The sequence below is a fragment of the Candoia aspera genome, chromosome 13, assembly GCF_035149785.1.
Source record: "Candoia aspera isolate rCanAsp1 chromosome 13, rCanAsp1.hap2, whole genome shotgun sequence".
In the NCBI taxonomy this organism is placed as follows: domain Eukaryota; kingdom Metazoa; phylum Chordata; class Lepidosauria; order Squamata; family Boidae; genus Candoia; species Candoia aspera.
In genome coordinates, this window is record NC_086165.1 from 23,365,986 (window position 1) to 23,378,829 (window position 12,844).

Sequence of the window (12,844 nt, forward strand, 5' to 3'; positions counted from 1 at the left end):
GAAATTTGAGTACCCTGTGATCTGGAAGTTAGGAGCCTATAACGAAATGTAAAGTCAAAAAGGTTTAAAACACAGATGCAAAACAATTATACCTGCACAAGAAAAAGTACACTTCATTAAAAAAAATAATAAATTAGACAATAACAGAAAAAAAGCAACATTGCTCTATTTTTCCTCACTCGCCCTCTCCTTTTAATGGCGCCAGGTATCCTCTGGTTCTTCCAAGCAGATATATTCTTGCAGGAGGACAAAGCATGCTTTTCCACAACCTGTTCCGAATTGTACAAGGTCACTTCCAGCGTGTGCTGCCTCCACCCCCTCCTGCTCAGGGCTACAGCACACACAGCTTTGCACCGAAGGGCTGATCCAGGCCACTTTCGCCACAGAATGCCAAAAGGTTTGGCAACCAACTGGGCCTCTGCAACTCCCAGAGCTGGGGGGAGAGTTGCACAGGACATTCCAGCATAGGGCCCTTGGCAAAGGCAGAGCTGCAGCCTGGGCATGGGATTGCCACAGGAACTGCTCCCTTCCCCAGCAAAATTATTGTGTGGCAGAGGAGAAGGTGGGTCGTGCCACATCTCCGAAAGGTCTAGCTCCATCCCCCACAATGCCACAGAAGCAGCATTTGCCACTCTATGGTGGGAAGGCTGAGGACTGGCCTCTTGGATTCTCTCTTCTGCTCAGCTTCTCCAGAAAGTAGCGACTGAGGGCCCCAGTGCTGGACACCTCCTTGTTGGCTCACCAAAGGGATTGAGGCCTGCCTTCTCCATCCTGTCTTGTCCTCCTCTGACGTCGTCTCTAATGTCGCCTCCAAAGGTTGCCTGAGGGCTGCCGCATCGGCGTTCTGTGGGACTAACCCATCAGGAGAGAACTCAGCCCTGGGATGGGAGGGGAAAGGGTGAGGGGGGCACAAATGGACCCAGTCGAGGGAGCAGAACTCCTGGGCAGCAGTTCCGGGGAGAGCCATCAAGCCCTGCGAGGTGGTGCCGCTCTGCACACGTATCCAGGCATGTGGGGCAGATTTCGGGGGTCCTGGCGAGAGAACCACGCACAGAACCACGCTGCTCCTGGCGCGTTCAATTTACACTCAGGAAAGGCAAACAAATCAAGCAGCGAGCGGGCGGATGGATGGATGGATCTTCTAAGTGCTGCGTGGGGGTGGAGGAGAATAGGGGGGCTCAGGCCTCAGAACTCAATCTTGCATGCAGGGAAGGACTCATCCTGCATCACCACAGTGCTGCTGCTGGCCAGGACCATAATCCTCAGCTCCTGCTGCTTCTCATGGGTCTGCTGGTACCATTCCCGTGTCACTTCAGTGTCATGCGTCGGGATGAGAGTCACCTGGGGAAACAAGGAATGCAGAGCCCTGTGTGAAAAGGCGGTGGATGGCACTGAAATTCTGGCTGGTCCTGTTACGGCGGGGCTAGGGGTGGTGCAGGCTTTGCTTCGAGCTAGAGCACTCATCTGCGTGGTAGAGGGGGTTTATCGCAATAACAGTTGTGGGCCAGCCAGCTGAGTTGTGGTCATTGGGGGGGGGATGTGGGAATGGGAAAAGTCATGGCTGACCCTGACGCTTTGTCCTCAGCAGGTCTGTCGGAAAGAAGTGGGCAATGGAGGCAAGACGACTTTCTAATGGAGCCAACTCACATGCCACCCCCCACCCCACCCCCGCATGACAGGAGCTGGCGGATGGGTGAGGATGGAGGTTTCCCCTTAAAGGGATGCTTCTGACCTGGGCACGTGGCTGCTCCCTGAAGGGCTGAGCGGACCTGCCACAGTACTTCACTTCTACTTTCCACAGAAAGAGGTCTTGCTAAGAGCTTTGGAAAGTCCCACAAGCCACCCCTCCTGAAGAAATGGAGGCCAGCCAGGCACCTACCTGCAGATTCTCCCCCCACTGGGCTTTGCCCTCCAACAAGGCGTCCAGGACAGCCCGGCTGGGCTCCCCACTGCTGGGGTCGTTCCCACTGACAACGTAGTAGGAGGCCCTGACTCTCCTGAAGAACTCCTGGCCGGTATTCTTCCCGCTGCAGTGGTTGGGGATGTATGCCATGTCCATGTAGACAGGGGGTCCAGTCGCTGCAGAGGAGCTTTTGGGGCTACTGGAGACTTGTGGGGAGAAAACGGAGGTTGCTGACGAAGAATGCAACAATTGGAAACTCGCTCTTCCTCACATTGTGGAAGAAAGAAACCGGTAATCTCATGCCAGCTTGGGGCAGCATCTACTTTATTTGACACTTCACTAAATTTGATACTGATCCTTTGCAGTAGCAAAAGTATGCTAGGCAGTTCACAGAACAGAACTTCAACCAATCCCTTCGATAACCTGGACCCAAACCGTTTAGAACCTCCAGAGTCAATATAAAAACTTGGAACTGGGCCCAGAAATAGTCCCAGCCTGACTCCCTAAATGGCTGCCCAGAGTCATTGTGCACAAGAAGGGCAGCAGAGATGTTGAATGAATGAATGCTACTGCAACATGACTGAATTGGCTGGTCCCAGCTAGCAGTCCCACTCCTCATCTTTTATGCTCGTGGGAAGCAAAACAGTCCTATGCAGAGTGCATTGCAGTAATAGTGGAACAATGTGCCTGGGAGTGACTGGTGTTCTGCTAGTGGTCATCTGTGCACATTCACACATGGGCGATGCATCTGCGCTGGAATCTTTTGGAACTGTAAGTGCCATTTTGATGGAAGTTTCCACTTGTTCCCTCAGTTTTTTTCTGGTCGTTGTATAAAGACGCTGGACTGCATCCGGTTTCTCTCCTTTATGAGCTTCTAAGACACAGTGAGGCTGACCTAGATTTGTATGGTCTTTGTCCACTATTAAAGTCTGCTAAGAAGTGCAGGTAAATACACTTTCTGCTGTCTTCTTAGATCCAAGAGAGATCATTCAGTTTCTTGGAAGTTGGCGTTATGGAAGCTGGACTTTGCCAAGTAGCCTTGGCAGGCCAGAATAGTTCCAAAAGAATAGGAATGGCTATCAGCATATAAATGTATTACAGGTAAATTAGAGAATAAGGCTTTGGCAATGCAAGCCATAGTAGTTGCTCCAAAGAAGACCAGAAGTCTTCAGGAATTAAGTTGGCCTCTTAGATCTGGGGAAGACAGGGAGAGTGCTTCAGGAAACTGAGAAGACAAATCTGACCTGCAATTTTCCTGACCAAATGGGTCTAGTTGAGGTTTAGCAGAAAGAGAAAGTGATGCCAGGGAGTGGCAGAAGAAATCAAAGTGGTTGGAAGCCCAGCCAAGTTGTAATTGCAGAAAATGCTGAGCCAAGCTTTTGAGGATTAGGCAACTGGGACAGTGCTGGAGGGTCTGAATTTTGAGATGAGGCAGACCATGGCAGAGTTCTTTTGCACATGCACAGAAGAGAAGACAAATTATTCTGGTTTGAGTGAATACTCAATATGGGAGAAGGCAACTCAGTCTGTAATAAAATACAGGAGGATAGTAGGGGTGATGACAATAAGAATGAGAATGTGCATACAAATCACAGTCCTGAGAAGGCAAGTAAAACACACTAGGATACTAGCAGTCTCAGTACCAGTTAGTGACGCAGGAAGCCTCGGAACCACAAGAATCAAGTGAGCTTCTCAAACCTGGTAAATTATGTTACTGCCCTCAAGGTGGGAGAATCAGGCATGCACAACTGGGGTGGCATCTAAAGAAACATGGTCAAGGAGGGTTCCAAGATTCTCTCATTGGACATTGTTGGCAGTGAGTCTGGAGCAATGGACATAGACCATGAACTTTTCTAGAGTGAAGGGATCTTCAGAAAGTATAAGCAAACTCTCTGGAAAAATAGAAGCCTTGATAGGAATGAAGGAGCTCGGAAACAGAGAGTGTTAGTATATTTTCATAGAATCCAACCTTCTGCCCAATGCAGGAATACTACTAAAGCATTCCTGACAGATGTCCTCTGGCCTCTGTTTTAACAGTGAAGGAGATACATCACCTCCCAAGGAAGCCTGTCATTTCTGAAAAACTGTTAACATTAGGAATGTTTTCCTTAGTCCAACCATACTACCTTGTTATTAAACTCTTTGTTTCTCCTCAAATTATTCTATCTTCTACATGAGAGTCCTTCAGATTCCTAAGGACAGCTATCCTGTCTCCCTGCAGTCTTCTCCAGGATGAATATACCCAACACCTTTAATTGCTCCTTGTACATTTTTCCATCCTTCCATGACCATTATCATCTTGGTGCCTCTCCTCCCCAGTTTATCATTGTATTTGCTAAAGGTACAGTGCTTAGCCAGTTTGGTGTTGTGGTTAAGGCACCAGGCTAGAAACCAGGAGACCCTGAGTTCTAGTCCCACCTGAGGCATAGAGCCAGCTGGGTGACCTTGGCCCAGTCACTTCCTCTCAGCCTTAGGAAGGAGGCAAGGGCAAACTCCTTCTGAAAAATCTTGCCAAGAAAACTTCAGGGACTTGTCCAGGAAGTCTCCAGGAGTCAAAAACTGACTTGAAGGCATGCATGCGCACGCACACACACACACACACACTGCTTAGAACTGGATGCAATATTCTAGGTGTGGTCTGACCAATGCAGAAAAGAGAAACTCTTTTCTTGATACAGCCTACAATTACACCTGCATGCTGTTGGCTCTTGTTCAGTTTGTGAGCCTCAAGACACCCAGATTCTTCTAGTATGCCTAGATTGGTCCTCCCTGCATCCTATACTCATGACTTTGACTTTTCTTGCCCTAATATAGAACTTTGCTTTGTCTCTGTTGAAATTCATCTTGCTGGCTTTTGCCTCTTGAATCTTGAATTTTGTCCTTTAAAGTGTTTGTTATGCTCCCCATCTAAGGGACGCGGTGGCGCTGCGGGTTAAACCGCTGAGCTGTCGATCGGAAGGTCGGCGGTTCGAAACCGCGCGGCGGGGTGAGCTCCCGTTGCTCGTCCCAGCTCCTGCACACCAAGCAGTTCGAAAACATGCAAATGTGAGTAGATTAATTGGTACCGCTTCGGCGGGAAGGTAACGGCGTTCCGTGAGTCATGCTGGCCACATGACCCGGAAGTGTCCTATGGACAACGCCGGCTCCAAGGCTTTGAAACGGAGATGAGCACCGCCCCCTAGAGTCGGACACGACCGGACTTTACGTCAAGGGAAACCTTTACCTTTACCTTTATGCTCCCCATCTATGTCTCCTCTGCAGATTTGATAATCACATTTTCAAACCCTCATTCAAGTCATTTACAACTATGGTAAACAGCCCAGGGCCCAGAACAGAGCCCTCTGGTGCACCATTCAATGTTTCCTTCCAGCTTGATGTAGAGCATTGACATATACTTGTTGGGTACGATTGTTTGACCAGCTCTGTATCCATCTGATGGTAGCATAGGTAAAGGTAAAGGTTTCCCTTGGTGTAAAGTCCAGTCGTGCCCGACTCTAGGGGGCGGTGCTCATCTCCGTTTCAAAGCCTTAGAGCCAGCGTTGTCCGTAGACACTTTTCCGGGTCATGTGGCCAGCATGATGACACGGAACGCCGTTACCTTCCCACCGAAGCGGTACCTATTGATCTACTCACACTTGCATGTTTTCGAACTGCTAGGTGAGCAGGAGCTGGGACTAGCAATGGGAGCTCACCCTGCCGCGCAGTTTCGAACTGCCGACCTTCCGATCAGCAGCTCAGCGGTTTAACCCGCGGCGCCACTGCATCCCTTGATGGTAGCATAGTCCAGCCCATATTTTGTCCCTTCTTGGCTAGCCTGTCATACAGTAGAAGGCTTTACTGAATACTTGCTTGAAGCTGAGGTACACCATGTGAACTGCATCCCTGTGATAAACCAAACTGGTCACTCTACCACAGAAGATCAGGTTGTGGTTTGGTGTGACTTGTTGATAATACCTAGGCTGGCTCTAAAGCTCACAAACTGTTTAACAATCTGTTCCAGAGTTTTTGCTGATACTGAAGTGAAGCTGGCCAGTTTATAGTTTAATCCTCAAGTGAGCAGTATAACTGCCACAGTGCTGCAGAAATAGAGATGACAGCTATGACCAGTCTCTTTTAAAAGAAGTGTCCAGAGTCAGGAAGTTTCTGCAATAACAACACATAAAACTTTAGAAGCTGTTAGCCCCAGCAGTACCTCAGGTTGGACAGAGAAGAGGAAAACGTGTCAAAAAAGATTAAAGGATATGTATTTTTAAAAAGGTAAAGAAAGCAAACCGAAAGAAGGCAGAAGACTCTGCTGAAACAGAAATGCTCACAGGAGAAGAATCAGGGTCCGCTGCTCACAGGTCAGCTCCGTAAGTAAAACGGGGGCAAGAGGAGTTTGGCTGGGGAGGTCAAGAGGGAGCCCCCCCCTCCCGCCCCTTTGTTCTCCCCTCTGTCAACCCAGTTCAGCCTAGGCCTCCTCCTGAGATGAACTCACAACTCAGCAAGCAAAGAGGGGCCTTTGACGAGGGCAGCTGGTGGGGAAGGCTCTAAGCATCCCAGGCAGCAAGGGAAGCAGCACGGCGCTCTGTCCTCCTGCTGGAAGATGGCCCAAACTGCACTCATGGCAAGCACATGCTTGCTTCCTCCCTGGAAGGGAGTTGAAGAGTTTCTCTCCTGAAAGGCCTCTGGGAAGACAAGAGGCTCTGGACAGGCCAGCTGAAGCTTTCCAGGAGAACAGGAAAAGCTCCCTTTGGCAGAGGCAAACCTGGGGAAGCAAGAGGACCAGGAGACACTTGGTGCCGACAGGGCTCAGGAATTATGCCAGGCTCTCCCTCGGGAGGACGATCAACAGCTGCCTGAGCAAATGATACCACAGAACATTGCAGAACATGCTCAGGCTCCCAAAAATCAAAGAACCCAAGGACACCCTGAATCAGAGGAGGTGAACCATGGTAGTGGTTGGTGGGTGATTCCCTGCTAAGGGGAAGTCCATGATAAAGACAAGGCTATTCAACTCTCTTTTCCTCTTGTCCCACGTGGGGACAAATGACAAGACCAGAAGAGACCTTGAAACCATCTCTGGAGACTACAGTCTTGGGAAGGAACTGAGAGCACTGGTAGTTTTTTTCATCAATCCCTCATGGCATAAAACTCAGAAACAGGATCCTGGAAGTCAACAAGCAGCTACTCATATGGGATTGCCAAGAAGTGCTTGGATTAAACAACAGTGGCCTACACAAAGAACTTCTGGAAGAAATGGATATATGTGACAAGAACTGGGAACAAAGTGTTTGGTAGGCACTTGCCAGTTTCTTAAGGAAAGCATTAGACTAGAACCAAAGGAAGAGGATGGAGACCTGAGCATTTTGCAGACACTGCAGCTGAGATACCAGCACCAATGCACAGGGGATGGGAAATAAACAGGGAGAACCAAAATCCTAATTCAGGATTTTAGAGAAGGCCATATAAACTACATCCTGGGGTACTGAAGGAATTAGCCGTTGGTTGGACTGAAACTTTATGAGAAATCTTGGCAAACAGGTGGAGTAGCAACAGCTTCTCTATCTTCAAAATGGGGGGGAAAGATTCTGGGAAATACCGTTTGATATTACTCTGTGGAAAGATTGTAGAGCAAATCTTAAACCAATCAGTCTTGTTAGGTACTTTGAATACAATGCAACTGTTAGTAGAAATCAGCATGGATTTATCAAGAACAAGTCTTTCCAAACTATCTTAATTCATTTTTGTTTCCTCATTTGGGAATGCTGTAAACTATCTTGTTTCATCCAGCTTAATTAGCCAGCTTGCTTAGTGTAAATTGAACTGTCAGATGACCATCAAGTGCCTATATAGCTGAGTTAGAAATTATACTCTGAGACTGCTTATCCATGATGGCTCATCAAACTGAAGAGAGATATCCAGCGGGGTGTCAGAAGGCTCAGTCCTGGACCCTTATTTTTCAATATTTTTATTAATCATGTGGTTAAAGAGGTAGAGAGAATGTTTATCAGATGTGTACTTTAAGGGTAGTAGCTAATCCCTTAGAAGACAGAAATAAAATTCAAGATTATTTTGATAGTCTAGAAAAAATATTTTGAAATAAACAGAATGAAATTTAGCAAAGACAAATGCAAAGTTGTTCAGTTTGGAAACAAAATCAAAATGCAAAAGTATGGAACTGGAAAAACCAGGCTTCTCAGTAATATTGGAGTAGTAGTTGATTACAAGACCCACCCAACATCATCTAATTCAGAACCCTGCACCCTGTTGAACCCAAGGAACTGGACAGGATCCTCCAGTCTGTAAATGCCACCACTTGTCAATTAGATTCCTGTCCCTTCTGGCTGGTGAAGGCAGCTCAGGAAGTGACGTGTGGGTGGGTCCAGGCAATGGTGAATTCATCCTTAAGGGAGGGAGTGTTTCTGGCACTGGATCAATCACTGAATGGTGATTCTAGACAATTTTCATGCAGTCTCCCACCTCCCCTTTTTAGGGAAGGTGGTTGAGGAAGTGGTGGCACTGCAGCTCCAGAGGGTCCTGGATGAAACGGATTATCTGGATACTTTTCAGTTGGATTTCAGGCCCGGATATGGGATGGAAACAGCCTTGGTCACACTTATGAATAATCTCTGGTGAGAGTGGGATGGGGGCAGTGCATCCATCCTTGCTCTTCTTGACCTCTCAGCAGCTTTTGATACCATTGACCATGGTATACTTTTGGGTTGGCTCAGGGGGTTGGGGTGGGTGGCATGGTTTTGTGCTGGTTTGCTTCCTACCTCTGGGGCTGGTCCCAATCAGTGGTGATAGGAGAGGAGAGATCCGCCCCTTGACCCCTCTTTTGCGGGGTGCCGCAGGGTTCGGTTCTCTCCCCACTCCTCTTCAACATCTACATGAAACCGCTGGGTGAGATCATCTGCTGCCACGGGGTGAGGTATCATCAATATGCTGATGATACCCAATTATACATCTCCATCCTGGGTGAGGTAAGTAATGCCGTGACCACCCTCTCCGAGTGTCTGTGGGCTGTGTGGGCCTGGATGGGGAACAGCAGGCTTCAGCTGAACCCTGGTAAGTTGGAGTGGCTGTGGGTTAGGGGCTCCCGGATATCTGGGAACTTACCATCTTTGGCTCTGGATGGGGTTGCACTGCCCCAGACAGATCTGGTGTGGAACCTGGGGGTCCTCCTGGACTTATGGCTCCTGCTCGAAGAGCAGGTGGCAGCCATGGCCAGGGGAGCCTTTGTGCAGCTTTGTGTTGTGCACCAGCTATGCCCCTTCCTGGATCGGGAGTCCCTCCAGTCATCTCCTGTATAGACTACTGCAATGCGCTCTACATGGGGCTACCCTTGAAGAGTATCCAGAAGCTACAGCTGGTTCAGAATGCGGCCGCGCGACCAGGCTTAGGAGTCCCAAGGAGGGCACATATAACACCGTTGCTGCACAAGCTGCACTGGGTGCCAGTTTGCTTCCAGGTCCAATTCAAGGTGTTGGTTATCACCTCTAAAGCCCTACATGGCATGGGTCCAGGCTACCCGCCTCACCTCTGCTACATCGACCCATCCCACTCGGTCAGACAGAGAGGGCATGTTACAGACCCTATCCATGAGAGGCTGTTGATTGGCAGGGTCCAGGAGGAGGGCCTTCTCTGCCGTGGCACCCGCCTTTTTGGAATAAGTTACCCCTGGAGGTAAGATAGGCACCCACTCTCCCGGCCTTCTGGAAGGGGGTTAAAACCTGGTTATGCCACCTTGCTTGGGGTGGGAGGAGGTATAGCCATTCATGGAAGTGGTTGGCACCACGATGGGGCCAATGATAAGATCTTGATTTGCCATCTTGAATTTGTATTTTATATTTTGTATTTTTACATTTATACTTATATTTGTATTTATATAGTATTTATACTGTGTTGTTTTAGTGATATGTTATTTTATCATTTGTAAACTGCCCAGAGTCATTGTATACGAGATGAGTGGTGGAGAAATATGACAAATAAATAAAATGAATAAATTAGGAAGAGAACTGAAAATGGAACCACCTATCTAGTAATGCCCTTTGAGACAACCAAACTTGGAACTTGTGGTCAGAGATACACTTTTCTCTCTCACAGAATTTGAGCTACCCATTGAAACAAAATGTGCTGAGATTCAGGACTGATCAAACTTGTTTACACAACATCATATCTGAATTGTGGAATTCACTGCCATTGAATGTGATGACAGCCATCTCTTTAGATGGTTTCAAAAGGAAACTAGTCCAATGCACAGACTGGACTCTCAATGGCTATTTGTCTCAATAGCTGTTTGCTACTTACTTGGTCACAAAGGGCATACATTAAATGCTAGTGCTGTGAAACAACCATGGAATGGGGCTGTGCCCTCCTGTCCATGTTTGTGAGATACTGAATGCAGGAAGTTCTGTTTGGCCGTGGCATGACACAGAACATTGGCCTAAGCAGGGCTCCTGATTCTTTGCTCTGCCATTTAGGGGTCGCATATTTTGTGCCCATTCACACTGTGCTGTCCCACACAAAACATCTCATTCTTCCTTTCCCTGTCCTCTGCAGGGACCCACTATAGAGCACTGGGTATGCTTTCCATTAGCAATAGGAAACCAGAAATCCATTTCTTGAGCAGCTGACCAGTGGAAAACTAGGCAGAACTCCTTACATTTCTGGATCTGTGCTTGCTGTTTATTTTATATTGGGCAGACCCCACCCAAAATCACTGTCCAATTATTGCTCTCATCTTGTTCAGTTTTTGCATCACAAAAACTCCCACTGTGGTCCCTAAACATAAGAAATGAAACTATCTGGGGAGATGCCAGTTCTTTTACTCTGCCACCACCTAAAGCATGCAGCTTCCCGAAAGTCCTTCCACTGAGCCTTGTTAGTTTGCCTTACAAAGAATTATTGTTGGAACAAAGAGTTGTATGATTGGGCACCAGGCTTTGTGGGAGTCTCCATGGCTCCCAAAACCCCCTCTGTGGCCACTGCCTCAAAAAGGTGGAGGTCCTTTGGGCTAGTGCCCTGAGACACCCAGGTAAGAGCTTGCCCACCTCCTCCTTCCATCCTTCTATTCCAAACAGCACCTCTTGCTTTGTAAGACCGGGCCTGGGTCTTACCTCTACTGGGGCCAGGGAGGGAGATCTTCCTGGCCTCCCAGATCCCCTGCACCTTTTCAATGGACTCCAGAGGTTCTCTGGGGCTCTCTAGAGTTCTTGGCCAAATTGTTTTATAACAAATTCCATGGACATATTGCCTTTCTTTTTATTCTGTTTCCTGGCCAGATCCCAGGGTGACACAAGTCATTGTAGCTGGGAGGGAAAGAAAGGAACCAGGAGCTGGTTCTCCATCTGCTGCTGTTCCTCCCCTCCATGCTCAGTGGGACTCTGTGAAATCCTCAAGATGGCAACTCAGAGGCAGTAATTATATCAACAACAACAACAACAATTCAAGTGGCTAACTAGACACCCTGGTGCTCTACTAGCACCAGAACACTTTCATATGTGCGTTTCCCAACAGCTGGTGTTATCTCTATTCCTGGAAATAATATATTCCAGAGTCCCCACTTTTTGGGGGAGATGGGCAGTGATAGAAATTTGAATAATAAATAAATATGTCCATTAGTGTCCTTAATCTTGGATTTGTTTGATCCATCTTTAAAGCCATTATTACACCTTGTGGTACTGAATTCCACAAGTTAATAATATGGTGTGTGTGTGAAGAAATTCCTTCCTCTTGTTTGACCTTAATGTCCTACCATTCAGATGCAGAAAATGCTCTCAGTTCCAGTATCAAGGGAGAAAAATGGCACCTCTTTATTACGTCTCACCCCTTTTCCTCGGCCAAAAAACTTAGGACATGACCAGATTCAGAGATGTCCATCGAATCATGCCTGTATTGATTCCTATAGGGTTGAGGCTCCAGAAAGAGAGATCCCCTCTGAAACTCTCCCCTATTCCTTTATAGGAAAAGGAAATTAACTGCTAAGAGGGGAAAGTCCAATATGATTTTATGAAAGTCATCCCCCTTAGCAAGGCCTTCTGTATCCATGAACTTGGAAGGTGGCTGGCTGACTCTTCAGTTCTAGTTCTGTCTAAAAAGGACCCCAAGGAAGCCTCATTATGCCGTAGTTGGCTTTCATTACTTTTATTAAGTACACAGGAGTACTACCAAGATGGGGACATTCTGGTCAAACTAAAGTAATTAATAAGGTGCCCAGTAAATATCATGTGTTCTACCAAAGACTTCATGCTTGCATGGCAATACTCCCAACAGCAGTCATTTTGGACCATGGAGGAAACAATATGGCACCTTCTAGACTGTCTAGTAAATACCAGGGCGTGGATTCTTCAGTTACACTAATCCTGAAAAGTCTCTGAAGGTAGCTCCAGCTGAGATTCCTTGAGATACCTAAAGTTCAGTGTTGCTCTCATGCATTTTGGCATGAAATTGGTAATACAGAAACACACAATCTACTCTCCCTTTTGTTGTGCCATTTCATGGAGATGGAGAAGTGATCAACTGGTTCCTGGAATGGTGGGGGCTAAGAAGTTGAAAGGTAATCCAGGTAAAGGAGAGGTATTTTGGTCATTCTATTCTGAATGAGATTGCACTTCCTTAAAAAGAGGTCTGTAATTTAGGGCAGGATTTAGATTCATTACTTATACTGCATGCTTACATGGCAACAGGATCCTGAGGTATCTTTCATCCCTTTTAGCTGATTCCCCAACTGTACCTTTTCTTTGAGAAGAAAGACTTGGCTTCAACTAATCACTTTTTATAGGAGGCTACTATGGAAGATTTCATGGAATCTTCAAACTGGCAGCCCAGGCTTTGCTGGGCAACTGTGGCTTGCCCTTTCTTGCCAATCCCTGCTTGCAGGCCGATGAGACAAGCAAAGGAATGCCATGTTCTGCCTCTGTAGTTTAGCGGTGGCAATTTCTGGCCTGCAACTGTGGG

General features: G+C 47.4%; 1 protein-coding gene across 2 annotated transcripts in view; it reads right to left on the minus strand.

The window, feature by feature from the left end:
• Nucleotides 1-1,045: 1,045 nt before the first annotated feature.
• Nucleotides 1,046-12,844, minus strand: part of MAP1A (microtubule associated protein 1A) — an 80,032-nt gene continuing 68,233 nt past the window's right edge. For both annotated transcript variants that reach the window (XM_063314523.1, XM_063314524.1), the window contains 2 exons: nt 1,880-2,109; nt 1,046-1,341 (listed from right to left, as the gene is read on the minus strand). In XM_063314523.1, coding sequence (XP_063170593.1) covers nt 1,186-1,341; nt 1,880-2,109 — 386 coding nt within the window. In that variant the 3' untranslated portion in view covers nt 1,046-1,185. The remainder of the gene's footprint in view (nt 1,342-1,879; nt 2,110-12,844) is intronic.